We start from the raw sequence: 25,931 nt of genomic DNA on the forward strand, positions 1-25,931 counted from the left end.
TTAGTTTTTGGTCTTGATAATAGTTCGAGGGTCAATCTCTTTCAATACCTAACATGTAAACACAATACACACTGTACAGGTACGTGTTCATGTCTTGGGAGACTACAATGAATGAAAACAAGATGTGGTCGTAGCGCCTCCTGCTGTTCTAGAAGCCCCACTAATTATGGCCTAGGCCAAGGGAACCCTAGCACATTAGCCATGGTTCATCCAACTGCTTGATTCGACGTCCACTGAACACCAACAAAGCTCACCAAAACATTCCGGATGGCCGCAGCAACACAGCATCTTCCCGCCTACTTCACCAGCTACACAGCAGCATAGGTTCGAGCCTCTTGCATCTACAGCCTCCGGTCGCCCCTGGGCGCCAATGATGCTTCCGGTCCAGCGATAGCCCCTCCGATTCACCCCAAGCGCATGTCTGTCTCGGACAATCGAAGTCCCATCCCAGCTATCCTCACCATCGAGACATCCCCAAAGTCACAATGGCCGAATCCCGTCGCGGACACCCGAATCTATCCGTACGGCTGCCGCAGCCCGGCGCCTCGGTCGCTCTACCCGATCTCCCTCCCGTCTCTGCTCTTTTTTTGATCGATTTCGACGTCAAGGCCGGCTACACCATCGTCTGGAAACGGGCCGTTCCCGGTCTCGAGCTCGAGGGCGCTGTCGAGTACAAGAGCTTGCCGTCGGGCTTGCACACCGTCACCGACGACCTCATCTACTTTGTCCACGATGCCAGCCACGCCGGGCTCAGCGCGTTTATCAACACCCCCACCGATGAGGAGGAAACACGTCATGCGCGCATGATTGCTGTGGGTGTCTTGGTGCCGCTAAGCTATGGCCGTCTGGGGAGGGCATGGCGCCATGCCGAGGGGTTGAAGGAGATGGCCAGCAAGCTGGTTCAGGATCGCAAGCAGACGCAAATACTGGAGGAGTACTGGGAGAGAAACGGCGCGCGCGAGACGTCGGCGCCACAGCCATTGAAGGATGAACCTCTGGCCTCCCCCGCGCTTAGCTTTAGGGCTGTCCGTCCGCCGTTGGGGAGAGGCCATACTAGGAATAGGTCTGCTTCGGATGGCACCGCCCTGATACCTCCCGGACACAGGCTGTCGCCTTATCATCCGGCGTGGAGTTTGACGTCGTTGCTGGATACGTTTGGGCCGCTGATCTTTCCGGTTCATCGCGCCGCCCTGTTGCGCAAGCGCATTTTGATTTCTTGCCATGCACCGGTGCATGAAGTTTGCAATTTTGGTATGTTTACCGGGACACTCCTTGGTATTTGATGGCTGCTGACGAATCTTAGTGTATGATATTTCTGTCTTGTCCAACATTCCCCTGTCCGTCTGCGACGTGATAGACCCATCAGCACCTGTACAGCGTTTACGACCTCTTTTTACCATCGGTGTGCATGATATCTCGTATCTTATGGAACACCAGGCCGCCATGAAAAAGCGCCCTAATCAAGACGATCAGCATTCTGATCCGTCCGAGGACTCTACCTCGGGCTGGGTAGCCTGCACCACAGACAGCATTCTCGCTATGAAGGGGGATCTTTGGGACATGCTGATCACCCTGCCCCCAGTCTACTCGAGCAACGCCAAGGAAAGGGCATGGCCAACAATCGAATGCCCCAAGGGCGTCCCGGTAAAGGCCACCCAGCGCGACCTCCGCCGTTTCCGTACTCTCCGAGCAGGCCTGGCGCACCTCGCCGCTGCAGCAGAAGCCTCTCACTCTGCGTCACAACCCCAACCAGAGGTGCAAACCCCAGACGAAGCACCCACCCCCTCCGCGCCAGCCATCCGCCTATCCAAACCCGCAGCTACCTCCTCCTCCTCGAGACCAGGGACATCAAGTGGCAACCACCCCCGCCAAGCAATGATCATATCCGACGAAGACGCCGACCAAATCGTCGAACCAACCACCTGGGCTGCGTTGGCCTACAACGGCTTCATGTGGTGGGCTTCGGCCGGTGAAAAAAGACACTCTGATGAAATCGACGAGCAAAGCCACGACGCCAGTCTGCTTGCTGATTTGGGGCCGCCCATGTCGCCTTCCATGACTGCTGTGCCGCAACGGAGGCCGAGTTTTGGGACGGCGGTTTCGGGGACAATGATTGATAGTTTGTCGTCCTTGACAGCAAGAAAACCGGGGGAGGACGCGGAGGAGGATGATGAGAAGGCGGGGGTGGAGCTGGCGATTATTGCGTATTTCCACAGGTTGACGACGGGGATTTTGAGGGTGTTGGCCGAGATTGTGGACTCGGGGGATGATGATGATTTGATGAGTCTGGATTTGGATTATGGGGAGACGCCTGGGGGTGGCGGTGGCGGAAGGGAAGGGGAGGGGGAGGATGAAAGGGAACGGTTGCTTGGGGGTGAGAGTGACGATTATCAGGAAGAGGGGTATGAAGGGAGGGGAGGGGGGTGGGTGAGGGTGGATAGCGATGCGCTTGCGCAGATGGGGTTGGATGTGTGGAGTCTGGGTGATGCTGAGTTTGTGAGGGAGGTGGTGGGGAGGTATTTTGAGGGGAAGAGGGCGGCGGTGGTGACGAAGGGGGTGGAGGTTTGTGGGGTTAAGGTTTGTTGACAAGATGAGAAGGGGGGGATGTATATACTTTGCATGGCGTTATGATTCAGGAATTGGGGGAATGGTAATTTAGGGAGTATGCATAGGGATATTGGTTTGGACTATTCAAATAACGAAGATGGGTGTTGCAAGGTGTGAGGCTTATCTCCGGTGATGTGCGAGTGAGCTAAGATAACCCTCACCCAACTTATCTCCGGTGGTGTTGTGTTGGCGGAGCTAACCCTAACCCAGCTTATCTCGGGGAGCTTGGACCTTCAGTTTTCACTTTCACCATCAAAAGCCATTCAAGGTTCATTCATTAGGTTTCTTTCAACACTAACTTGACCTACACGCTTTTGGAACAACCTCAGCCCTTGCACCACCATTCCCCCCCCAAAAATCTCACCACCCACCAGTTCAACTATTCAACTGAACTCTCTCTTTAAATCTTGGGAAAAGAATTCACAACTTCCCATCACCCCCAGAACCATTTCACAATGGCGGAACCAACAGCCATAATCGACCCCCCCTTATTGGAGTCATCACTCGAACGTCTCTATCCGCTGAGGGAAATCCTCCAGCGGCTGCACCACCGCAACAAGAACCAGCATTTTTCGTCGAGGTGGTGGTCGGCGTTTGATATTTTGAGGAGGAACACGGGGAAACTGATCTCCGAAATCGAGGACTGTCTTGATTATGCCCCTTCACCACCATCGTCAGGCCAGTTGGCAAAGGGGAAAGGCAAAGGGAAGGGGGAGAAAACGAGGAAGTGGGAGGAGGGGGTGGAGAGGGTGCTGAAACGGGTGAGGTTCATGAAGGAGGGGGTTGTGGTGAAGGGGTGGGTGGGGTTTGGGAGGCTGGTGGGGGATAGGCAGTTTGCGCAGGTTGGGTTGGGGTTGGTGGGGGTTTTGGGGGGGGTGAGTATGGTGCTTGGGGGGTTGGTGCCTGATATGGATGGGGAGATGGAGGGGATGGAGGGGGTGAAGGGGGAAAATGAGGGGGTAGAATATGGGGAGGGGGAGGTGGATATAGGGGATGTGATTCAGCGGGAGGATTTGGGGGTAAAGGTTCAGAGGGAGGAGGTACTGCAGAGTGTGGAAGGGGATGTTGATACGGTACAAAAGAGGAAGGTGGTGATGAGAGGAGTGGGTGAGGAGGGGGGGGTGGTGAAAAAGAAAAAGAAAAAGAGGGTTGCTGGTGGGGATGAATTCGATGATATTTTTGGCTCTTTTGAGAACCAGAAATCCGCCAAGAAAAAGGCAGCCGAAAAGAGAGATATACCATCCAACGAGGTTAACTGCCCCAACAACGACAGCGATAATACATCCCAAGCATCAAAACCAGCCAGCAAGAAGAAGAAGAAGCCAGACGATGAGTTCGACGACATCTTTGGTGGCCTAAGTGAGGAGACAACCCCCAAGAAAAAAAAAAAGAAAGCTGCAGGAGACGAGTTTGATGATATTTTTGGTGATTTGGGGGAGGATAAGCCGGAGAAGAAGAAGAAGAAGAGAGGTGATGAGTTTGATGATATCTTTGGCGGGTTGGGGGGTGAGAAACCAAGGAAGAGGGTTGGTGGGAGTGGAGTGGTGGAGAAGAAGAAAAAGAAGAAAGGGGATGAGTTTGATGATATTTTTGCTGGATTTTAGGAGTGGGTGTGTAGGGAGGGAGAAGGAGGGAAATCGAGAGACCGAAAGGAAATGATACCCCTAACTGCTGGTTGGATGTAGTTTGTAGCTGACGTCTTGCACTGGACTTGGTGACTGCATAGTTGGCTGTCTAGATATGTGGTAATATTAATTGGGTTCGATAGTCGGAATTGATCGAAACTAAGTCTTTCATCCTGTTAATAGCTGTATGATGCTGTCTCGGTCAAAAGCACTGTATTTCGCTCCACGCCAACATATTGTGAAGGTATAGGCACTAGTGATATTTTCCTTTTTTGTATATATAGTAGCAAGGAAGAATATATATAGGAGGTCATTAATAAGATTCTATTATATGATATACTAAAATATAATGTCACGGTTCTGGAAGACAGTGGGGCCACGAGGACCAATCAAGACTGGACCGCGCCATCGGGCGGGGCTCACGGTCCAGGAGATCAGACGGACCAATAAGATGGGGACCGGGGACCGCGGCGGGGCTCACGGTCCACGGTCCAGTATCGGCCAATACGGAGCGGACCGAGGACCGTATACAAGACGACGGTCCACGGTCCACAGGTCTATATATACGGAGGAACTGGCTGGCGTAGATAGACAGTTCCGCAGTATGCAATTCAAGTTGTATTCACGGCATCTAGTGTTTACATCGAGACATCTTGTTGTGCACTGTTTAGCTGCACCGAACCAGGATTATTCAGAAGTGCCTTCAACCGATATCCCTTTCAGAGGTTCTGGATAGGGGTTCGTCACATATAAACCTCGGAGTTTATTCTTCTTAAAGTAATTACTTATAGGAGGACGGTAGTAATATAAAAATATAAAATAAAGGATTTAAACTAGATATATGGAGGAAAAGACTTAGTAAACATTAAATACTTTCCCTATTCACGTCTTTATCGGTATATTTTACTACGGTATTTAGCCTTTATCACTTAAATCTAACGTATTATTTTTGATTATTATTAACCTCCCCCTTTAGGTTTAAACATTTTATTGACTCTACTCTCCATAAATAATAAAAATACTACCCATCATTATTACTATATTCCTTTATATCTCACAATCGCATATCTCACATAAAGTTTGCATCTTTGATAGTCGTAATATATAGATAAGTATTTATTTTCCGAAGCCAATTGAGCTTATTACCTATATTATTAAGGCCTTGCAACTATCTTTAAAGGCCCTGTAGCTACCTTCCATGGCCTATCAATAATATTCAAAGCCTACTCACTATCTTTAGAGGTATGCTAACTATCTTTAAAAGCCTTTATTCCTGTCGGTGATCTCTACCTCATTTTATTTTTTCTAGAAACGTAACAGCTTTAAAGGTCCATCCAGTCCCAAATTGACATGGCGCCCCACCCAATCAGTCCTCTAACGCTGGACGCTAAGTAGCCAGGTTCAACGATCCAGCTGGAAATTACTCGGACGTGGTTAACATACACCCCTCTGACAAACCACAAAAACTACTCCTAATCATAAAAACCTCTCTCATCACCCCCGTTGTGATCATCATCGTTGGCGTCCGAGGCAAGGTCATCATCATCCCTCGCCATCTCCTCCCAATCTTCGTCCTCATTCTCCTCCTCCACCACCACCTCCTCCTTCTTCCCCTCCTCCTCCTTCTTTTTCTCCTCCTTCCCCTCCCCGGCCGGAGGGGCTTAGCGGCGGGCAAGTCGACCTCGGATGATTCTGTCATCACAAAAAAGTCAGTCCACCGGTCAGATTCACACAGTGGGAATACAACAATCAACTGACGACGGGAGCGGCGAGTTCTAGCCACATTTTTCTTTTTCTTTTTTTTAAAAAAAGGAGGGCGTGAGGGAGCGGGCGAGGGGTGCGGGGGAGCGAGACCGAAGAAGCAGCTGGAAAGGAGTCAGGGCTTGCGGGTGCCGGGGAAGAGGGCCTGCGAGTGCGAGTAATGGTTGGCGGGCGGTGGTAGTCATGGCCTGCTGGCGGTGCTGTTGTTATTGTTGTTATTGTTGTTATTATTGTCGAGGTTAAAAGAGAGAAGAGAAGAGAAGAGGAGAGGAGAGAAGAGGAGAGGAGAGAAGAGAAGAGAAGAGAAGAGAAGAGAAGAGAAGAGAAGAGAAGAGAAGAGAAGAGAAGAGCTGGGGGAGATAGTATGAGTGGTAAAGGAACAGACCAATGGGAGGAGGTACGTATACCAAGCACGGTGTGGGAGACGACCGTCGATGGTTGGGTGGTTTTGACGTTGGGAAGTTGGAAGGCTGGAAGGCTCGCGACGAAGGTAACGCTAACATCGAGGTACGACGGGGGGTTGGACTGCTCAAGTATATTGCTCTTATCTTGGGAGGGCGCACACCAAGAACCCGCAGGCATATCCATCTCTATGCAACTTCCGACTTATAGTATCGACCGACCAATCGACAATCCGATGTGGGGAAGTAGTGTTGATGTTTGGGTGGTTTCGACCTTCAGAAGTTGAAAAGGCTCGCGATGAAGGTAATGACGATATCGAGGTACGAAGGGAAGGGGACTGGAGTTTCCAGGATATCGTTCTTGACTTCGAGTAACGGACAGGCCGTGCGAAAGAGACATCGGTTATGTTGAGCTGTGGCGGCTTAATGTGCCAGCGGATAGACATGTCGTTCCTGACATTGAGTAGCAGGATGTGCGATGAGGGAAGGCTAGGTGCATATTGTGGTAGCTGGCTGGTGTAAACAGCCTGCGACGAGGTCCAGGATGCACGAGTCTTGCCGAGGTTCGCATGCGCAAGCATCCAAAATGCAATGGCAGAAAGAACACAACTCTAGTGACCGCCAGAGAAGGAACAGGCTGACTGACAGTGACTGACAGCGCAAGGACTCAGATGGTGAGGGCTCTTAAATGTTCCCCTGAAAGTAAACAAACCCCTTCCCTCTTGACCAAATGGTTGCCACGGTTACCCCTGAATCTGAGGAGACATGAATAAAGAAAGCGATGATCAATTGGAGTTTGGTGCAACCGAGTAAGATGGCCCTTTGAAATTATAACTCTTGCCTACCTTCCAGCCTGTGACAAAAAATACGTACACCTTCCTCGCCGCAATCTTCGATGTGCCGCATTGATCTACCGACGCGGCTGACTTCCATGGGACCGCGTGTCTGGGTTTGGAAAAGCAGAAGGCACGAGATAATTTGTGTCTATCCAGGTTCCAAAGAGACTGCTCAACCAGCTACTTAGCCACTTAGCTCTTTCACCATGGTTGTCTATACCGCATTCTTTCCACGGTTGGGTCCAACGTGTCGCGCATGCGCAACCTCGGCAGAACTTGTCCATCCCAGACCACGTCGTGAACACGACTTACATCAAACAACCAATCATCTTCCATCAGGCGCATCTGGGTCAGGTACGATACTCCTTTGAAAGAACCCAGCCTGGCATGTTTTCAACGGCCGAAGCATCCTTCAGTTTGTTCTTCCCATTGTCAAGAGTCGCGCCACTTAATTTCAGGTACGACACCTCTATCACCTGTCGCCAATGAAGCTGAGCTCTCCGTCAGCTGTCACATATTGCTCACCCACGATCTCCATATTCCACGGCCAATCCGTTGCTCAAAGCCAGGACGTATCTCTTAAATCTAGAGGCCCCATCCTTTACTCGAAACGCCTCCCTTCGTGTTCGATGTCGTCGCTGCCCCCTCGTAAGCCTCTATCGCTTCCTAATGTCAAAGCCACGCAACCACGGACACTCTTCAACACCGTACTGGCGATCAGTCCATAAGGTAAGCAGAAAGCTGCGTAGAGATGGATGCAGAAATGGTTCTTGGTATGCGTCCAGCCAAGTCAAGAACGATATCCTCGACAGCCCTGGCCCCCCTCCGTGTTCTATGTCGCCGTTTCCTTCGTCGCTACCTTCGTCGTGAATCACCGCAATCACCAACATCTCGACACTTCCCATACTATGTCAGTAATCTCCTGCTATCCTGTACCTTCTCGATTATCCTTCGTTGTCTTCGAAATGACGTTTCGTAGGTTACAGCTGGTACGTGTTGAATCTCCCCAACTCTTCCAGTTCTTTTTCTCTTCTCTTCTCTTCTCTCTTTAAACACGAGGTCTCAGCAACCAGAACTCCCAACCCAGCCCAGCCGCACCCCAAGCAGCAGCAACAACAACAACAACAACAACCACAGCAGCAGCAGCAATAACCAGCAGTGGCTTCGTCCCCTCTCTCCTCTCCCCCTGACTCTCCATTCTCTTCTCCCCCGGCCTCCCCGATCCCTTCCCAGGCCCCCCGGCTTCCCTGGCCCCTCCTCCAGTTTCCCCGGTCCTTCTCCGGCCTCTCCCCCGGTCTCTCTTTTGGTCTCTCCCCCGGTCCCTCCTCCGGCCTCTCCACTAGCCCCTCTGCCAGCCCCGGTCGGCCCAGCCCCCCCCGCTGCCGCCACGCCTGCCCCGGGCGGTTACCTCAGCGGAGCACGCCCGCCGCAACGCGAAAAACGCGGCAGCACTTGCTGCTCTTCGGGCCACCCTACCTCCCCCCAGCCGCCAGTCGTCAGCACTGGCGTCCCTTGTAAGTCCCTTTCTGTGTTTTTTTCTCTTTTTTTCTTCTTCTTTTTTTGTCTTTTTTTTCCTCTTTCTTTTTCTCTTTCTCTCATTCTCTCCCTTTTTATTTTTCGATTAATAAATAAAGCTAACTTTTGGGGGTTATTAATTATTATCACGCTCACTGCCCAGCAAGGGCCTTTCTGTTTCGGCCCGGAGCAGACCAAGAAGAGGAAGTGGTGGAGGAGGGATGATGAGGAAGAATGTTGTGGCCTTCCGGTAGGGGGGTCCTGGAAGGCTTGCGGCGTAGACAGCGGTAGCGCATGAGGGTGAGGCTTCGCTGGGAGAGTCTCTGGCGGAGGAGGATGCGGAGTAACTCGAAAGAGCTGGTTTCACTATAGGAAAAGTAGCTGGGAGGGTCACCGGGCATACTCTGCTGCCGTAGAAATGAAGGAAAATATAGACGGAATGAATAATACAAGGTAAAAGAAAAAATATAAACTAAGGTATAAAGTGATTTAAAAATAAGGAGGCCCTAAGAAGCGTCCCCAAGGCAAGGCCTTTTAAACTATGGCTAGTGAGGGTCCCAGACCTAGTGTGATCGTCTCAACTGGGGCTCGGAGGCTCACAACAAAGAAGGGGAATGATTCTTGTTTTCTTCTTTTCTTCTTTTTATTTTGAGGACGGGGTAGCTGGGGAAGGTGGTTTTGTAGTTGGATTTTTTTTTTTTTTGTTTTTCTGTTTTAAAAGGAAAAAACGGGGGTAATGGGGGGGGGTTGCTGGGGTGATTGGGGTGGTTTTTGTTTTTTCGTTTTTTGCTTTTAGTACCTGGTTTCTTTTTGGTTGTTTTTTGAGAGGGGTTTTATAGGTAGTTGGAGGTTAGTCGGATTGGGCCTTGGGCCATGAATTAAGTTTTTGTTTAATCTTCGAAGTTTGGTGACGCTTACCTGCGGGAAATCGATGGTGGTAAATGCCTTCCTAATTAAAAGAATAATTCACCCAAATTTTGCAAGCTTTGAAAGATAGTAATAAGGTCTTGACAATATAGACGGAGGGGTTTTTAGATATAGCTAAGGGGTGTTTAGTGGAGGGGCAAGGGGGGGGAATACAGGGAGGGTATGTCTTTCTGTGACTGGCGGGGGGTGGTGTTTGGGGTTTGTTCCTGGTTGCTTTTTATGGAATCTTCTCTCGGGTTGGTTTTTTATGTTACAGAAGGAAGGGCTGCGTGGTTTGTGGGCATGCGGTTCTGAATTGATGTTTGTGCAATGGCGCCCCTAGCCTACGAATAATCGGTCCTGCAAGTCAGCAAATGTATAATACCCGTTAAATTATGCCTTTCAAGCTGATAGATGAATATGCCCATCAACTATCTTTAAAAGTGTAAGTATTATTTTTTCAATGGCGTTTAATTGTTTTTAAGGAGTTTTAACTATCTTTCAAGGGGTCTTGATTATCTTTGGGGGGATCTTGACTGTCTTTCACAGTATTTTGGCCATCTTTTAAGGTATCTTGGATATCTTTCACAGTTAATTCAGCTTACTTTACAGTAATAGTACTTCCATCAACAGATGAGAGTGCCACAAACCCCCGAATTTGGGTTTCAACACAACTCCCTATCCCGAAAGCGTGAGTGCGACTCGCTGATGAACTGAAATCTGGACAATCCGCTTAGAACGTCCTTCTTGAGAAGAAGCCAGGGGACGACAGCCACATGGACACACGATAGTTGGTAGGGCCATTCCAGTCCTACACCGACCAAAGGCTTTCTCTCAACTTTAAGCTGGTGACTGGTATGCGACGTTATAACCTGCCACTTTTGAATCAAATCCGGGCTCAGCACGAGCCCCTTTTCGGCTGGCCAAGTGCTAGACCACGTTACCATCGGTCCATCCCTCTCGTTGAAGTTGTAGCGAAAAATATAGGCATGTCCCTTTTCTTCGGTCCACTCCTCGCTATTCCCAATCTCCATTATCGCCAACTTTGGCATCCAGCTGACCGCTTGGATGGGTAGTCCAAGGAACCTGTTCATTGTGCTATTGAGTTTCTCGGGATGAAGTTCGGCTGTGGTCAGCGCGAGGCGACGAAGATTGGGCCTCTGAGGGGACAGTTCTGGTCCATACCGAAGTTTAGGGGACTTTTCAAAGAAAACCTCCGCTTCTATATATCAAGGACCGGCCAGAACTTCAAGTTCGCGGCTTGCTTTCTTGAGGACGCGGCCCAGGGCTAATCTCGATGGCCTTGTGAAACTTTCATGTCGTCGGTCAAAGTCTTTGAATATACTGAGCCGCCTAAGCGTACTCGGGAAACCAGTCTTAACAAGCTTTTTGAGCTCTGAAAATAACACCGGATTAGTTTCGGCCTTTCTACATATATAATTAATGTAAGAGAAGAAGAAGAAGAAGAAGAAGAAGAAGAAGAAGAAGAAGAAGAAGAAGAAGAAGAAGAAGAAGAAGAAGAAGACCCCCAAGATAAGCCCGAGAGTGGCCCTGCCCAATGTGAGAAGACAAAAGAAAAAAGGCTGGAATGGTTTTATACAACACAACATACCTTTTTGATAATTGGAAGATAATGACGTTAACGGAAGCCTGAACTCACCCCGCATATCCTCCAAACAGACAAAACTTTCTGTGATGACTTTACTGACAACATTCGAAGATAGCTTTCAATAACACTGCCGCCGAAAAGCGAGGCCAGTGACGATCTCGACCCTTGGGAATGTCTTGCGTTTGCGACGGGTTCCATGACGGGGAGCAATCCTGTAGTTGAGGCCCAACAAGTTTCCACACAGCCGTAGTGTTGCCTTGCCCCATCGGGACAATCCGAGTATCTCAGCGCACCGTTACGAATGCAATGTGTCTCATCAGTGTTATGCTTGATGGAAAACTGGCTGTCAACAAAACCGAACCAGTCGCTAAATCGTTCCTTGAGCCGTTTCCCTGGGGGAAACGGATTGTAAGGATGGCATTCCCGCAGAGAAAATAGGTGCTGAAACCAGTGTTGGAAATCACTTGGTGACTGTATACTGATCTACAAGCTCATGCCTTTCGGTACCTGGTCGTGGTCGAGCGCATCTTTCCTCTCCAACCGCGATAGGATATCCAGCAATAACAGCAGAGCTCTGGTTATGACGGCATTGCTGGTGGCTACGGTGATAGCACCATCTGGCAAGGAGCACGAACTGCAATCATATGTTGGGTAACAGAATTCGAAGCCAAAGACCACGAACATAGTTCAGCCTGTAGACATTTCGGCCAGCCATAATGCAATGGTGTATGCCGGCTCTTTTGAGGCTACGGCAAGGCCCAGGTTGTTTGTGATCGAAAGGGAGGGAGGGGGCTTGCTCTGCCGTATGCAGGTACAAAAAAGCTTTCCTTTTCTCTCCGCCCTTGGGCTGCGATGTCTTGCAAATGGGAAAAACGCATAGCCAAGGGATGAAACGAAACAGACCACCTTGAAGCGAGGGCAACTGATCGGGACCAGCCAATCGGCATCGACACGCAGGAAGCTTTGAATCCTCATGTCTTATGAATAGTCTATGGTGGATTGGTCCATGAAGGAGTCACCAGCAAAGAAAGTCGTCACAACAGTAGTGTGGATATTCCCCAATCTATTTGTTAAGTCCCTATGCCTACCCTGAAGTAGGCTATGTACACGAAGAAGTTAGGTATTAAAAATGTGTGAGTTGCCACCCAATCACTCCCACCACTTCTGATCCGGCCGACCAATCAACCCCCTCCCCCCCCCCCCCTTTCCAAGCTATCACGCCCCCAAACCTTTTCCTTTTTGTTAAAAGAAGGTCCGGGTCTAGGGGTATCAGCTTCGCCTTGGCCCTGCGTTTGCGTCTGCTTGCACCACACCGCATCGAATGGTAGACAAGTCAAAAAAGCCAAAAGAACTCCGATAAGCCGACCCCTTTTCCGCGCAGTGAAGTGCAGTGTGTCGTATGTCCGATCCGATCCGATCCCATGTGTACCTCCTAAGCAGAATGTGCTCCGTATGTGTATGCGTGGTGCGCCCTGTATGCGCCTATGTGATGTGGTGTGTCCAGTGTATCCGGTATGTTCTCTTCGCTGTTCGCGCAAGTGGTATCTCAAAAAAGGAAGAAATCAACAGCCCCGGTGAGCTGAGTCGAGCAAAAAGGTGCTTCGCTTGGAAACCATTTTGAAGTGAAGAAAAGAACCGAACAGCTCCTCAATCAAAGGATCGATAAGAATGTCAAGCCGAAAACAGAAAATCCTAGTTGCCGAAAGCTCAGAGCATGGCAAGAGCACCAAAGAGACCAGCAATGAAGGCCGCGGCAGGGGCCTTGTTGTTGACGTTGGCACCGGCAGTCTGAATGGGGGCGGTGCCGTTGTTGGGAGTGGTGGTAGGGATGGGGGCAGCGGTGACCGAGGTGGGGATGATGATGGTGGTAGGAGGCAGGGGCTCCGAGGTGTAGATGATGTTGCTGGCCGAGACGACAACGGTGGAGTAACCGGTGACAGTCTTGCGGTCAGTGACGGGAACAGTGGCAATGTAATCGACCTGCTCCGTGATGGTGACCGGGATGATCTCAGTCACATAGTGAACATCAGTGACAGCCTTGGTGATACTGTGCAATGTGTTAGAGTCGGGCATAAACAAAAGAACGGAGTGGACAGCTTACGTGTTGGTCTTGGTGACCTTGACAGTCTCGCCCTCGATGACAGTGGTGTAGGTGGTCTCGGGGCAGGTGACAGTCTCGTAGACATCAGTAGTCTCATACTCGGTGACCAGGGACGTGGTGTAGACAGTCTCGGTCTGGGCAACCTTGGTGACAATGGTCGAAGTCGAGGTCCAGGTGATCTCGATGGTGGAGCCATCGACAACAGTGGTCTCAGTGACAGGGCAGAGCTCAGTGAGAGTGGTAACAACGACAGCAGCGTTGGTCTTGGTCACTGGAGGAGCAGTCTGGGTAACAACAACCTCGGTGGGAGCAACCTTGATGATGGTGGAAGTGGAGGTCCAGGTCACCTCGACAGTAGAGCCATCGACGACAGTGGTCTCAGTGACAGGGCAGAGGGAAGTGAGAGTGGTGTAGACGACCTCATCGGCAGTCTTGGTCACAGCAGGGCCAGTCTCGGTAACCACAATTGTTGTGGGCTTGACGGTCTTGACGGTGCTGGTGGTGGTGTAGGTGGTGGTGTATGTGTGACCAGGCTTGGTGTAGGTCTCGGTGACGGGGCAGACGGTAGTGTAGGTCACGACAACCTCGGTGACCACGGTCTCCCACTTCTTACCCCGGGGGATGTTGGCGCCAAGGGTGGTGGCCGCGAGGGCGAGGAGGGAAAGAGCTGCTCTCATGTTGACTGAGTAAGGGGGGATATCAACAGCGACTGACTGGCTTGTAGCGAAGGTCGTAGAAGACGGAAGCAACGAGGGTCTTATAAGTAACCTTAGCGAACGAGTTACTTGATGGCAGGGAGAAAGAACCTAAGAAATAGCCGGTTGGTATCACGAGTGACTGCGAGGAGGCTGGTGATGGAGGTAGAGAAGGAAGCACGAAGGAAACCGGGAGGCAGGATGTTTATACACAACGAGGGCAACACCCCGGTTGAGGTGGTAGCATGGGAGCGAGGGACGGCGGAGATGCCATGACATCCTGCTGCTGTCCAACAAAGACGCTTGAGACAAGCCCACTGGACTGCGTGGTGCCGGCCATGGAGGATGGAGAGTGGAGACTTGGAAGGTCGCAAAACTGGACAAATGGATGGAGCCTCTCCTCCCGCGAACTGTGAGGTTGGGCAGATGCCCGCACTTCCGCCCTAGTTGGAATACTGAAGTCGAAGTACCTGAGCGAGCACCACCCACCACAGCTCTGGTTGGCCAGTAAGGCCACTTGCTGGGTCATGCAGGAAGAGACCGCTCAGTCCAGGAGGAGGCTAGCAGCAAGATTCTTGACACATTGTACCCAAGTACATAGCAGAGTCGCATGTATGTAGGTCCTTGCTCTGCATGTGCAGTGCTTGTGTCTGTGCCAACCCCCCCCCGCGCACCACCTAGGAAGAGCATACAAGTAAGTAATCGCGAGAGAAACAAACGGATTTCGGCTGACTCGAGCAACCAACGGGTAGAGGCGGCCGCAATGGGTGCCCGTAGAGCCCTCAGGCAAGCATAGGGAGAAAAGAAGAAATCTGCACTTGTGCTTGTTTCAGAAGACAGAGCTGCAGCGGCACGGCAGCTTACAGCCATTGGGATTCCCACGGCTTTGCCATCTGTGCTTATTCATAATGTTATCGTCCTTTTAGGGTCTGGGTCACCAACGAGGCCCAACTCTTTGCGTGAGAAACAGAAGCGAGGGTGCTGTGCTCTGCTGTGCTCGGCTTAGCGTGGTAGCGGGTGGTGTAAGTCTGGAAGTGGCCGTCAAGGCGGTTGACGTTGGGGGGGGGTAACGGGACTCCACCAAGTGATGGCAGGGGTTGCGGCTGACCCCTGACCGTCTGTTGTCTGTGGATTTCTTGGGACGATCTCGACCCCTGCCAATGACATCGTTTCCCCTCGGGCGATGATGGTAGCTCGCCAAGCCCCTGCGTCGAGACTTGGCGCTCTTCTTGGTCTTCTTGGCCCTGCCTTGACGTGTTTCCGGCCATGACCAGACCTCGCTGTCGACCGGGCCGACAGTTGACCGATTCGGGCGAAGCTTGCGTCTAATCTGGGAAACAACACATTCTGTCTTGGAGCTATTGACGCTGTTTATGTGCCCTTCAGCTTTTGTTGTCAGAAATCGTGTCTAGGGTGGCTGTCTGCAGCACAAGCTCTTGCATGCCCAGTCTGTAGTGTAGGGCCCTGCATCTCGTCCATGCCGGAAGGGCGGTGATGGACGGGAAAAGCTGGCGATGGGGGCAGCCGGTTCTGATGGCACAGAGTGCGGGGCATTCGACCGCGCACCGAGCGGATCAGGGCAGAGGGAGGAACGGACCTGTTGCCCTCGTTAACTGTTTACCGTCCTGTGGTGCAGGTACAGTACTTGTCGTGGCTGACCGCTCGCTGGCTGATTTGTTGCCCGGCCGAATGCTTGTAGATCAGGCGTGTGCTTGTCTGTCATGAACCTGCTTCTCCAGAGGATGCATGCCGCCCCGGCCGCTTCTCTGTTCGTGTTGAGAGAGGCTAGTGCGGGCAGCTCCTCGATCTGCAGGTTCGACAAGTTGACGTGGGGACGGCTCGCTCTCCCACACGTAATTCACGGCTCGTGCGATATTAATGCGACCAAACCTCCTCCCCTCACTATCGACCCTTTTCGTGCCGAGGGGTCAGAGGTGTTCATGGCGTCATACCCGAGAAACCAACCAGCTGGACCACGGACGCTGGCTCGGTTTACCGGCACTGGGGCGACAACGGCACGCCATTGGACCATGGGGTCAACCCCCAGTAAACAGATCCCGATCGCACATGGGCGGGGCTGGACCTAGATGGACTAGGACCTAAGAGCTGTCACAGAGCACATCCCGCCTTTGTGCAAGTCGGATCCGAGTTGCTTGTGTCCAGGTTGTATGCCCTCGGGAGGGCTCACTTGTGCCATGTTTGCTGCTGCTTTGTCAGATGGTAGTTGCGAGATGTCCGAATGCTGCATATCAGAACAACAAAATCAAGGACAAGACTCGTCGACTCGAAGTTTCCACTGCATCGTGTCTCCAACTTGCTAGCAATTGGCTGGGCTTCCTGGGTGCATATGCAAGGTGAGTCCCCATGTCGTATCTCGAACCCCCAAGCGAAGAGGCGTGTTCGTCGGACCAATTCCGTGGTCAGAACGAGAGACAGATGTTGCGGGTGGTGGTTGACGAAGTCAGTCCACCTCTGCTTATCTCAAGGTCGGCCATTGTCGACAGGTGCCAGCGAAGATGTTACGATCCTTGGCGGCCAAATAGCGACGACCGGCCTGGCACAGTAGAGTCGGCCACGGGAAGAAGGGAGATAGACGGGGACCACCCTACCTTTCAACTGTTTCCCTTGCCCCTCGAGGGTGACGGTTCCAGCGACCTGGTGATAAATGTTTCACGAAGATGCTGGAGTTACACCACAGCATGGTTAGGTTGAAATATGTGCTGGCTGCTTCACGTGCCGTTCTATGGTGAGGTGCAAAGTAGCTCGAAATAGGTAACCCGTTGAGACATCACACATGTGTAAGTCGAGAGTCGGGTGTTTAGGTAACTGGAGAAAAGCTGCAAGTCCCAGAAGGCTGCCAGAAAGATGGAGTACGAAAAAGGGATCCACCCCCCATCAGCCTCTCTTGGCGATAATCTAATCTCAGCCACTTCCCCAGCCACCAAGCCACACCACACCACCCTTGCTTCCCCACAGCCTGTGGTCCAAGCTTTCCGTTAATGCAACGTCAGAACAACTTTTGTGAGACCCAACATCAACCTGTGCCCGACCACTTCATCCGACCTCTCTCTTTTTTTTTTTTTTTCTCTCTGACAGCATCGAGTTATTTTTTGCACCTCCTCCAGCAGGGTCCCCAACATGGCCGTGACAAGAAACCTCTCAGGATTTTAGACGGTGATCCTGAGGCACATGTTCGATTCATGATGCAAGATTTCCAACGGCTGTCCAGGCCCACACACACTCCCAGCAAAAACCGGTATTTCTTTGAAAGATCAACAGTGATATCTCACATGAGGAGCCTCAATTCTTCCCGTTCGAGCCGACCTCGTATTTGTCCAGTTTTTGACAGCAACTCTATGCAGTCATCCACCCATATTCGATGGCTTGCATATCGGAGAATGTACATTCTGGTCCAATCATTGGTTATTGCAGGTCGGTTCACGTTCCATTTCTCATATGGCCTATGATGCATTCTCACCCAGCCTCAACAACTCGCTATAATGCTCGGGATCTAGCCACACTCTGATGCCATCAACATCTGAAAGATTGTCAAACCAGAGTTCCTGGCGTCATCCGGTAACAGGATAAGCTTCCAAGAATTCTGAGCTACTATCACCTCTTCGGATTGAAATGATATATCTCCCTGATATTCTTCAGAAGCCAGACAAAAAAGGCAAATACAGATTAGAATTCCCTCGCCAATATGCCGCAAGGTCTACTGTACCATGGGAACCACACCTGGAAAATCTGCGTCCCATTAGCAACTCTGCTTCACCTCCATGCAGAACTGCCTGCTTGAATGGAACATAGCTTATACTTGAGGATGATACTGTTAAAAGGTTACGAGTCCATCCCTAAGCTGCACCCGACCCTGCAAGAGGACTCGTTCATGGCCTTGCGAGCCCCGTTCTTACACTTGACACCTTCTTAATTGTTTAGAAGCGCCACGCAATACATTTCCGGAGTGCTCATGTATCTGCTGTAATGTACAATTCCGTGGGGCCTCAACCTATAGCACCACAGGCGTTCTCACTTAACCCTTCAACTATATTAACTGTCAACCCGGTGCTCCATCCACTTCCAAATCCATCCCAAACCCACAACGCACAAAGTCCAACAAGCACGTCACAAACCAGCAGCATTAGAGACAAAGTGTAGCCATAAACAAATGTTTATAATATTGGGGTCAAGCCCCCTACCCACCGGGCGAATCACCCAACCTATAAAAACAATATAGAAAACAAACCCACCACCCCCTAAGAAAAAATAAAATAAAACCTACCCCCAATAAAGCCAGCCAAAAAAAAACAAGAAAAAAAAACACCCAAAACAAAACAATCCCACCGACAGCAAACCCCTTCCCTTTTTCCTCCCCCTATTCCAACAACATAAACAAAACATACAAAAATCACGACAAAAAAGAAGTATTAGTCCTCCGGGTCCTCAGAAATGTAAGTGTTCTTGATCCTATCCTTGGGGCAGTCGGCCGGGTCATGCAGCCGCGCTGGAGGTGTTGGTGGTGCTGGCGGTGGGGGTGCTTAGGAGAGGGCATCTCTCAAACTCGGGCTCCTCGTCTATTTATATTGGACCAAGTTAGACGAGTACAGACGACAAAGACACACATCATCCAACTGGCTTGGCGCCGCGAGCGGTAGGTCCCTGGGCGGGCGCTTCTTTGGGAGGCATTTCTTTGATGGAGAAAAACAGGGGCGCGAGTGAGCAAAGAACCAAAAACCGGGAGTGCGTGCAAGCGAGGAACAATAAAGGAAGGGGGGGCTTCGAAGTTGAAAATACAACGAGAAAAGGGGCAAGTCTGGCGGGTGCACGGGTGCTGGTTTGCTGACGCAAGGATAGAGGGTTTGCGAGCGCGGGAGGTGGTGAGTAGCACTCTCGATCACTGCAAAGAAGCCCACGTTCGTTGTGCTGTTTCCGCATAGATCTGAAATGCTGAGAGTAAATGGATTATATCCGACCCCAACTCAAGCTCAGTTATAATGGCCCGTATTGTTGCGCCAGGCATGACATCCTTCATCAAGTGGAAGGTCATCCTCGGCTACGAAGGGCGTCCTTCTCCTTGAAGCTGTAGCGAAAGACGCAGGCCTGCGACGTCTCAACTGTCCAGCCCCAGCAGTTCCATATTCCATCATCTCCAGTTTTGGCATTCTGATGGCAGCGTGGGCGGCCCAAAGGAGCAGCCGATTCTTTCTGATGTGTGAGCTTTCGGGGTGAAGGACCCTTGTTGTCAAAGCAAGACGCTTGAGGTTCGACCACTGAGGCTCCCACCCCACAAACCCATCTTCTAGGCGAAATTCATAACGGTGGTGGTGAAAAAGATCAACGTCGAATGGCGCAAAGAACTACTCGGCGTCCGAATCCCACGAACTAGCCAAAGCTTCGAGGTCGTGACTCCCGACAGCCAACGCAGCTCCGAAAATGTTAACTGCGTCTGGAGGCCTATGGAAGCAATCCCACCCGTTGATCAAGAGGTTATAATCCACATAAAAAGAAAGCTTGATGACGCGGGTTTGTTGGGGCCTTCTGAAGACTTGAAAAAGGACGAGGTCGCACAGCTCTTTGAATTGCCTTTTGAATTGCGTCAGTTGACATAACTTTTAAAGCTGTGGGAGGGACCAAAGTAGGTAGAGGTAACGTACCGTAAATTCTGCCCGTGTCATCATAAACTCCGTCCACCAGATTGAGGCACCAAAACTCGAGCCTGAGGCGCTGCATACAAACAAAGCTCTCCCCAAGCAGCCTATAACGAACATATGGGTTCACTGCTCGATGAAACTGCCGGCGGAAGGTAGTCCTGTGACAATCTCACACTGAGGGAGTCTTGATCGCCTTGCGTCGGCCACCGCGCAACGGGCTGTTCCTAAAGTTAAAATACAACGGCTTTGTACCCATAAGTCGCGATCTAGCCTCAGCAGAGACGTGTCTGAGCATCAGAGCTCCATGCTGATGATGATGAAAGTTGTCGTTGATGTGTCTGATCTCGAAGTCTTCGTAGTATTTCATGAAAAAGTACTCAAAACGCCTCCGGAAAGCCCATTGACCAGGTTGCGGCTTGTAGGGGTACGTATCCTTCAAGTAAAACATATGTTTCCAGACACGCTGCGCGTCACTTACCGAGTGTGCGCTGAGCTCTAAGGTCATGCCTTTTGTTGGGTCCTGGTGTTCCACGAGTGCGTCTTTTCTCTTCCACCGAGACAGAATATCCAGTAATTGAATGAGAGCCCTAGTGAATGTCGCGTTGTTGTTTTCCTGGGTAGTTGAGTCTTCGTCCTTCTGGCAGACATCTCATCCCTAAGTTGGCAGGAGCACACGCAACCAGAGGTAGCGAGTGCAGCCCAATCTATAAATGCGTCGGCCAGATACAAGCCGGCCAAAGCCGGGGAGCTCGTGCTGTGAGGGCGCCAGGTGGCGGAAGTTGATGGCTTCAAAGAAGTGTTGAAACTCTCTGTTAACAGCAGCGTATTTAGAACGATCCTTTGCAGGCTTGATGATTTGCCAGCCGGGTTATTGGATGGATCCCACTGCTATCGGTTTCGAAGGGGTGATTTAGTGAAGCGATTCCAGCACAATTTGACGTATTTCTGCTGGTAACTGGGCCCAGTAGGGCCATACGCATATGGAGGAGGACATGGTATATTCGCAAGCCTTTATCTTTTGGCAGGTCAAGGTATGTTTCGGGCTGCAGAGTCGGATGTTAAACGTAAAAGGGAATTTATGGTAAATCGGAGGCGGTGTACGAAGTCCTGACAAAATACAGTTTGGCTGACCAGAGCGTTTGGCTACGAATTTTGTGTTGGCTATGCCGACCATGTGGCTTGCTCTGCCATTACTTGTATTCTCACGTTCGAGCGTCAAGACTGCCTACGAAGATGTTCGCGTTCTACTAGCCACAACCGCCGTCCTCTTTGCCTCATGACATCTCGAGCAGCACCAACAACAAGCCCTGGTACCGTCGCCTACTGCTACTACTCAAGCCTCAAGCCTATATTACATGTTAGTATTGGCTGCCCTCGGAGCATAATGGTTTTGTACGGTGCTGAATGCTCTCTTTAATGAGTGTAGACGTTGTTAAACCGGGATCCAAAGCCGAAAGGCATCTAAGGGAGGCTTTCCACGGCTTGGACGGTGCTAATATCTCAAAAGGCCTCACTACAATGAGAGTAGACACTATTAAACCCATATGGTGTGTAAGGGTGCTGGTGTTGATGAGGTTGTTGTAGATGAAAGATCATGGTGGTGAAACACATCCCAATAAACCACCGAACAGTAGTAGAATGCTTTCTCTTTATTCCCATCTCCCATTAATCCAAACAAAAATGCAAAAATGCGACGACGCCCATGCCTACCCACCGTCAACAAATAAGACAGGCCTTGCGAAAATGTAACACTACAAGTACACGAATAAACTTTCAATATTCCGACGAGCTGCCGCCTTTTCGAGCACGTCCGTTATATCTGTTCTAAAGAACATCGTCTGTTGTTGTTGTTGTTGGTGTTGTTGTTGTTGTTGTTGTTGTTGTTGTGCTTTTACCCCACCTCCCCCTTTCACACCATCCTTCTTCCCTACTTCATGTCCACATTATATACCACCTTCCCTTCCTCATTATCCCCCCCCCTCCCCCTACCCAAAAGAGATAATCTATTTCCTCCCCCTCACCAACTTAGCCTCCTCCTCACTATCATCATCCTCATCATCACTCGAAAACTTATCCCCATCCTCCCCAACCGCAAAAATCGTCTCCCCATCAAACGAGTCCCTTTCCGGACTGGCCTTCCTCTGCTGCTGCTGCCCCTGCCCAGAAGACGAAGAAGCAACCCCACTCTGCTGAGGTGGATGCAACACACCACCAGCCACACTCGCCCCAGCAAACCCTCTCTCCTGCTGCTGCTGGTTCTTCCCAATCCTCTGCTCCTCATCCTCATCATCGCTCTCATCCGGATTCCCAATATCAAGATTGGCAATCTCAAACGTCCCGTCGTCCTCCTGCGCAATCTCGTCACTCATGGCGAAGCGCTTGTTGTTCGCCGTCGGCCTCCAGACATAGGCGATCCAGGCCACGTCGGCAAAGTAAACAATATTAAGCCAGCCGTCGAGAATGAACCACCTGCTCTTCCAGTGGAAGGGCACAAAATCCGGGTCGCTGGCCGAGGCAAAGGTGAAGGAGTTGAAGAAGAAGAAGGCAAAGATGACAATGATGGAGATCAGTATGCCCCACCACAGCTTCTTGTACATGGTCTCCTTGACGTGCTGCTTGCGCTCGCGGAGGTCCTTGAGGGTGAAGTTGAGCGAGTTGAGGGTCCAGACGTAGAAGGCTGTGAGAGTGCCGGCCAGGGGAAAGACAATCAGGAGTACGAAGGGGCCTAATTGGGTTAGCTTGTAATCTTCGACAAAGGGGTAGGGACTCCTGGCTTACCGGCGTTATCGGGTGTTATGACTAAACTTGTCACCGCATAGACAATGCCAAAGACAAAGTGCGCAATGGCGAGCCAGCGGACATAGATCATGGTCTTGCCGAGTGTGGGCTTGACGACACCATAACCCATGCAGACGATCAGGAGCAGAAAGAACGAAAACGAGTTGCGCGCAGCGTTCAAGACGGCAACCACGACCAGCAAGATCTTGGACCCAAGATTTGACCCATGTCTGTTGAGATAGTCTAGGCCTCGTTAGTGAAACAGTCCACCAGCAACATCATGACATACTCACCATAGAATCCCCATGTCATCAACATCTCCACGACGAGGAAGATGAGGATTGCTGTAATATAGTTCTGCACAGCCAAGATATCGGTGCGATGCTGATAGTAGAGAAAGCCCCAGTACACCAACACCAGCGCATAGAGGATCGTTATTCCTCCATAAAACGGCAGTTTCGGGATCTGTGTGGCCGGGAGCTCTCCATATGCGTTTCTAAACTCCACGATAGCCTCGTAATCATTGTCGGTAAACTGATCGGTAATGACGCAGTAGTAACCAGTCTTAGTGATGGGGTAGTTAATCGGGCTCGCTTTCTTGAGGTGGACGGCCTTGGTGAGGATCAAGTTTTCGGACTTTTCGGTAGCGTTTGGCGCGAGAATGAATTCACCCAGCTGGGCCTCCTTGCAGTATCCCATCTCGACATCCTTCGGCCGGCAGATGGCTTCCCTACCGCCACCCTCTTGTCCCACGCCGATGTAGTCTGTGTCCTTCCATTCCACAATCAGGAGACTGGTGATTGGATCGGGTCCCGAGTCCTTGCCGACGTCGGTGAACTTGACGAGGATAAAGGGGTCGACGGGGCCGCCCCAGGCTTGCTTATCGTACATGCCGGCACATCGTTGCCTGTTTTCGTCTGTCTGGTCCTGTTTTTCCGGCGCATTGTTAGCTCATGGCTAGAGAACAAAGCTGGCAGAGCACAGTGCTCACCAATGCGATCTCCAATGCCTTGGCAGTCCATGTGGACGACGCCAGTAGGAATAAAGTGGATGCCCAACCCCTCATGGTGGGTGGTGATGTCGTGTGTGTCTGGCTGTCGTCGAATGTCGGTTCGGGTTGATGTTAGACAGCGAGCGTACGTGTCCCGATGTGGTCTAGAAAGTTGAAGCGGCGAATTGCACCATGGATTCGACCGTCTCGCGCTTCAGTGTCTGGTGGCTGCTTTCGTCGGGCGAGACTTCAGTTTCGTCTTGATAAGAAAAAAAGAGGTCGATTTTCAAAAAGTTTAAGATGCAGGCCAGGTTGAAGTTGGAGATGGGCTGCTACTGCACCGATCACTGTCTGGGGTGCGCTGGTCGACGTTGCGCAAGCTCCCTGCTCCAACGGGCACCCACTGTATGAAACGCAGCTGGAGCCAATCAGCACACTGTGCCGTGCGAGGCGTCATCGCCAACTGCGAGCTGAGCCCCTGGGCCCCTGTCAGATTCAGGTAGTGAATTGCCAGCCGATAAGATAAGAGGTGTGCCTGACAACCTTCTGGAAATCAACAATTGTTTTGTTTGCTCCCGCCATCTTTACGTCACACCCCAATCACCAGTGATCACCCCCCAACCAAACTTGTCGCAAAGATGGGTAAAGGAACGGACAAGCTATATATCACCCATTCCGAGTGGTCATCCGCCGATGCCTACGGCGCCAGTGTCGGCGCAAATGCAGGATCACGCGCGCAACGAACTGGAGCGCATGCGAGCTTCAAGCGCCTTCCCTTCAACTTTTGCGCCGCCAGTCTCCAACCCTTCAAGAACCCAGTTTGCACCGCCGACGGCACCATCTTCGACGTCGAAGTCATCAGCGCCTGGCTCGAAAAGAAAGGAACGAACCCCATCGACGGCAAACCACTCTCCGCCAAGGACCTGATCAAGCTCAACTTTGCGCGCAACGCCGACACCAACGACAGCAACGATCGCAATGGCATCCCCACCGACGGCAAAGGCGACTTCATCGACCCCGTCACCTTCAAGGTCTTCACCGACAACACCCACATCGTTGCGATCCGCCACGGCAATTACGCCAACGTTTTTGCGTGGGAAACCGTCGAGCGGATGAACATCAAGCCCAAAATGTGGCGCGACCTCGTCGACGACGCCGAGTTCGGTCGCAAAGACATCATCACCTTGCAAGACCCCCAAAACGCCGCCAGCCGTGACCTCAGCCAGTTTAAACATATTCAAGACGGTGAGGAAGCCGCACTCACACCAGAACAAGCCGAAACCCGCAAGGAAAGCGGCATCAACATCGACGCCCTGGGAAGGATAGGGGATAAAGTCCTCCGCGCAAAAGAAGCCGTCGCCCGCGCCCGTGAGGCTCGCCAGTCGGCATCAGACATCAACCAATCTGCCTCTTCCAAAATCCTCACCAAATATTCTTCCTCCACCACCACCCCGCGCCAATCCCTCATCCAAGAAAAACAAAAACCCTCCAACTCGGCAATCTACACCACCGGCGCCGCCGCCGCCTCCTTCACCTCCACTGGCCTCACCCCTTCCACTTCCGGCTCGCTAGCCCTCCTCTCAGAAGAAGAATACCTCCTCAAACCCCGCCGCCTCTCCAACAGTAAACACCCCGCCTACGTCCGCATTTCCACCACCTTGGGGGACCTAACCCTAGAACTCCTCCCCGAATTCGCTCCCAAAGCCGTCTGGAACTTTTTGCGCTTATCCCAGAAAGGATACTACAATAACACCCTTTTTCATAGAAACATCAAAAATTTCATGATCCAAGGTGGTGATCCCACTGGTACGGGGAGAGGTGGGACGAGTATATGGAAGAAGACGTTTAATGATGAGCTGGAGGGTCCGTTGAAGCATGATAAACGCGGGGTGGTGAGCATGGCGAATAAGGGGAAGAACACGAACAGCAGTCAGTTTTTTATCACGTATCGGGAGGCGAGGCATTTGGACAGGAAGCACACCGTTTTTGGGAGGGTGGTTGATTCGGAGGGGACACTAGCAAAAATGGAGGGGGCGAGGGTGGGGGAGGATAGTAGGCCTTTGGAGGAGATCAAGATCAAGGAGGTGGTGGTATTGGTGGATTGTTTTGAGGAGTTTTTGAGGGAGAAAGGGGAGAAGGAGAGGGAGGAGGAGAAGAAGAAGGAGGTGGAGAGGAAGGGGGGGACGGAGGATGATAGGACTACTTGGACGGGGAAGAGGTTGAGGGGGGAGGAGGGGGGGGGTGGGAAGGGGGGGGTGGGCAAGTATTTGAAGGAGGTGAAGGGACAGAAACAAGAGGGGGAGGGGGAAGGGGAGACATATACTTGGGATGAACCGGTGAAGAAGAAGACGAGGGTGGGGGGAGGGGGATTTGGGAATTTTGATGGGTGGTGATTATGGGTGGAAAAAGCATTGTTGGCGTTTGGGGGTTACCTGATCAATGCGAATGATTCATG

At 51.3% G+C, this 25,931-nt stretch overlaps 5 protein-coding genes across 5 annotated transcripts; 2 read left to right on the top strand and 3 right to left on the bottom strand.

Annotated features, from left to right (window-relative positions):
- Positions 1-29: 29 nt before the first annotated feature.
- QC763_710700 (uncharacterized protein) lies at positions 30-2,586 on the top strand (the record flags this gene model as incomplete). Its single annotated transcript, XM_062916062.1, has 2 exons — positions 30-1,251; positions 1,304-2,586. Exons 1-2 carry the CDS (start codon positions 486-488, stop codon positions 2,584-2,586), a joined length of 2,049 nt encoding a protein of 682 aa, XP_062762076.1. The 5' UTR covers positions 30-485.
- Positions 2,587-10,316: 7,730 nt separating this feature from the next.
- QC763_710705 (uncharacterized protein) lies at positions 10,317-11,944 on the bottom strand (the record flags this gene model as incomplete). Its single annotated transcript, XM_062916063.1, is given in 4 exon segments — positions 10,317-10,873; positions 10,889-11,045; positions 11,312-11,731; positions 11,768-11,944. The coding sequence occupies 4 exon segments, from the start codon at positions 11,942-11,944 to the stop codon at positions 10,317-10,319; spliced, it is 1,311 nt and encodes a 436-aa protein (XP_062762077.1).
- Positions 11,945-12,967: 1,023 nt separating this feature from the next.
- On the bottom strand, positions 12,968-16,864 carry QC763_710710 (uncharacterized protein; the record flags this gene model as incomplete). The annotated part of the gene is made up of 3 exons (XM_062916064.1): positions 16,666-16,864; positions 13,362-16,258; positions 12,968-13,307 (listed from the first exon to the last, which is right to left on the bottom strand). The coding sequence occupies exons 2-3, from the start codon at positions 14,036-14,038 to the stop codon at positions 12,968-12,970; spliced, it is 1,017 nt and encodes a 338-aa protein (XP_062762078.1). The 5' UTR covers positions 14,039-16,258; positions 16,666-16,864.
- A 4,682-nt stretch (positions 16,865-21,546) lies between these two features.
- Positions 21,547-23,964, bottom strand: PTM1 (Membrane protein ptm1). Its single transcript, XM_062916065.1, has 4 exons — positions 23,477-23,964; positions 22,779-23,412; positions 22,486-22,728; positions 21,547-22,432 (listed from the first exon to the last, which is right to left on the bottom strand). The coding sequence occupies exons 1-4, from the start codon at positions 23,549-23,551 to the stop codon at positions 21,711-21,713; spliced, it is 1,674 nt and encodes a 557-aa protein (XP_062762079.1). The 5' UTR covers positions 23,552-23,964; the 3' UTR covers positions 21,547-21,710.
- Positions 23,965-24,114: 150 nt separating this feature from the next.
- Positions 24,115-25,869, top strand: cyp8 (cyclophilin peptidyl-prolyl cis-trans isomerase Cyp8; the record flags this gene model as incomplete). The annotated part of the gene is made up of 1 exon (XM_062916066.1): positions 24,115-25,869. The coding sequence occupies one exon, from the start codon at positions 24,115-24,117 to the stop codon at positions 25,867-25,869; it is 1,755 nt and encodes a 584-aa protein (XP_062762080.1).
- Positions 25,870-25,931: the final 62 nt, after the last annotated feature.

This window comes from Podospora pseudopauciseta, assembly GCF_035222475.1.
Source record: "Podospora pseudopauciseta strain CBS 411.78 chromosome 7 map unlocalized CBS411.78m_7, whole genome shotgun sequence".
Taxonomy (NCBI): domain Eukaryota; kingdom Fungi; phylum Ascomycota; class Sordariomycetes; order Sordariales; family Podosporaceae; genus Podospora; species Podospora pseudopauciseta.

Excerpts from the sequence above, each read along its gene's own strand:
- PTM1 (XM_062916065.1), bottom strand. The coding sequence starts at position 23,551 with ATGAGGGGTTGGGCATCCACTTTATTCCTACTGGCGTCGTCCACATGG. Across the intron at positions 22,729-22,778 it reads GATGACATGGGGATTCTATG|ACTATCTCAACAGACATGGG; the intron begins GTGAGTATGTCA and ends AACGAGGCCTAG. Across the intron at positions 22,433-22,485 it reads CATAACACCCGATAACGCCG|GCCCCTTCGTACTCCTGATT; the intron begins GTAAGCCAGGAG and ends TAACCCAATTAG.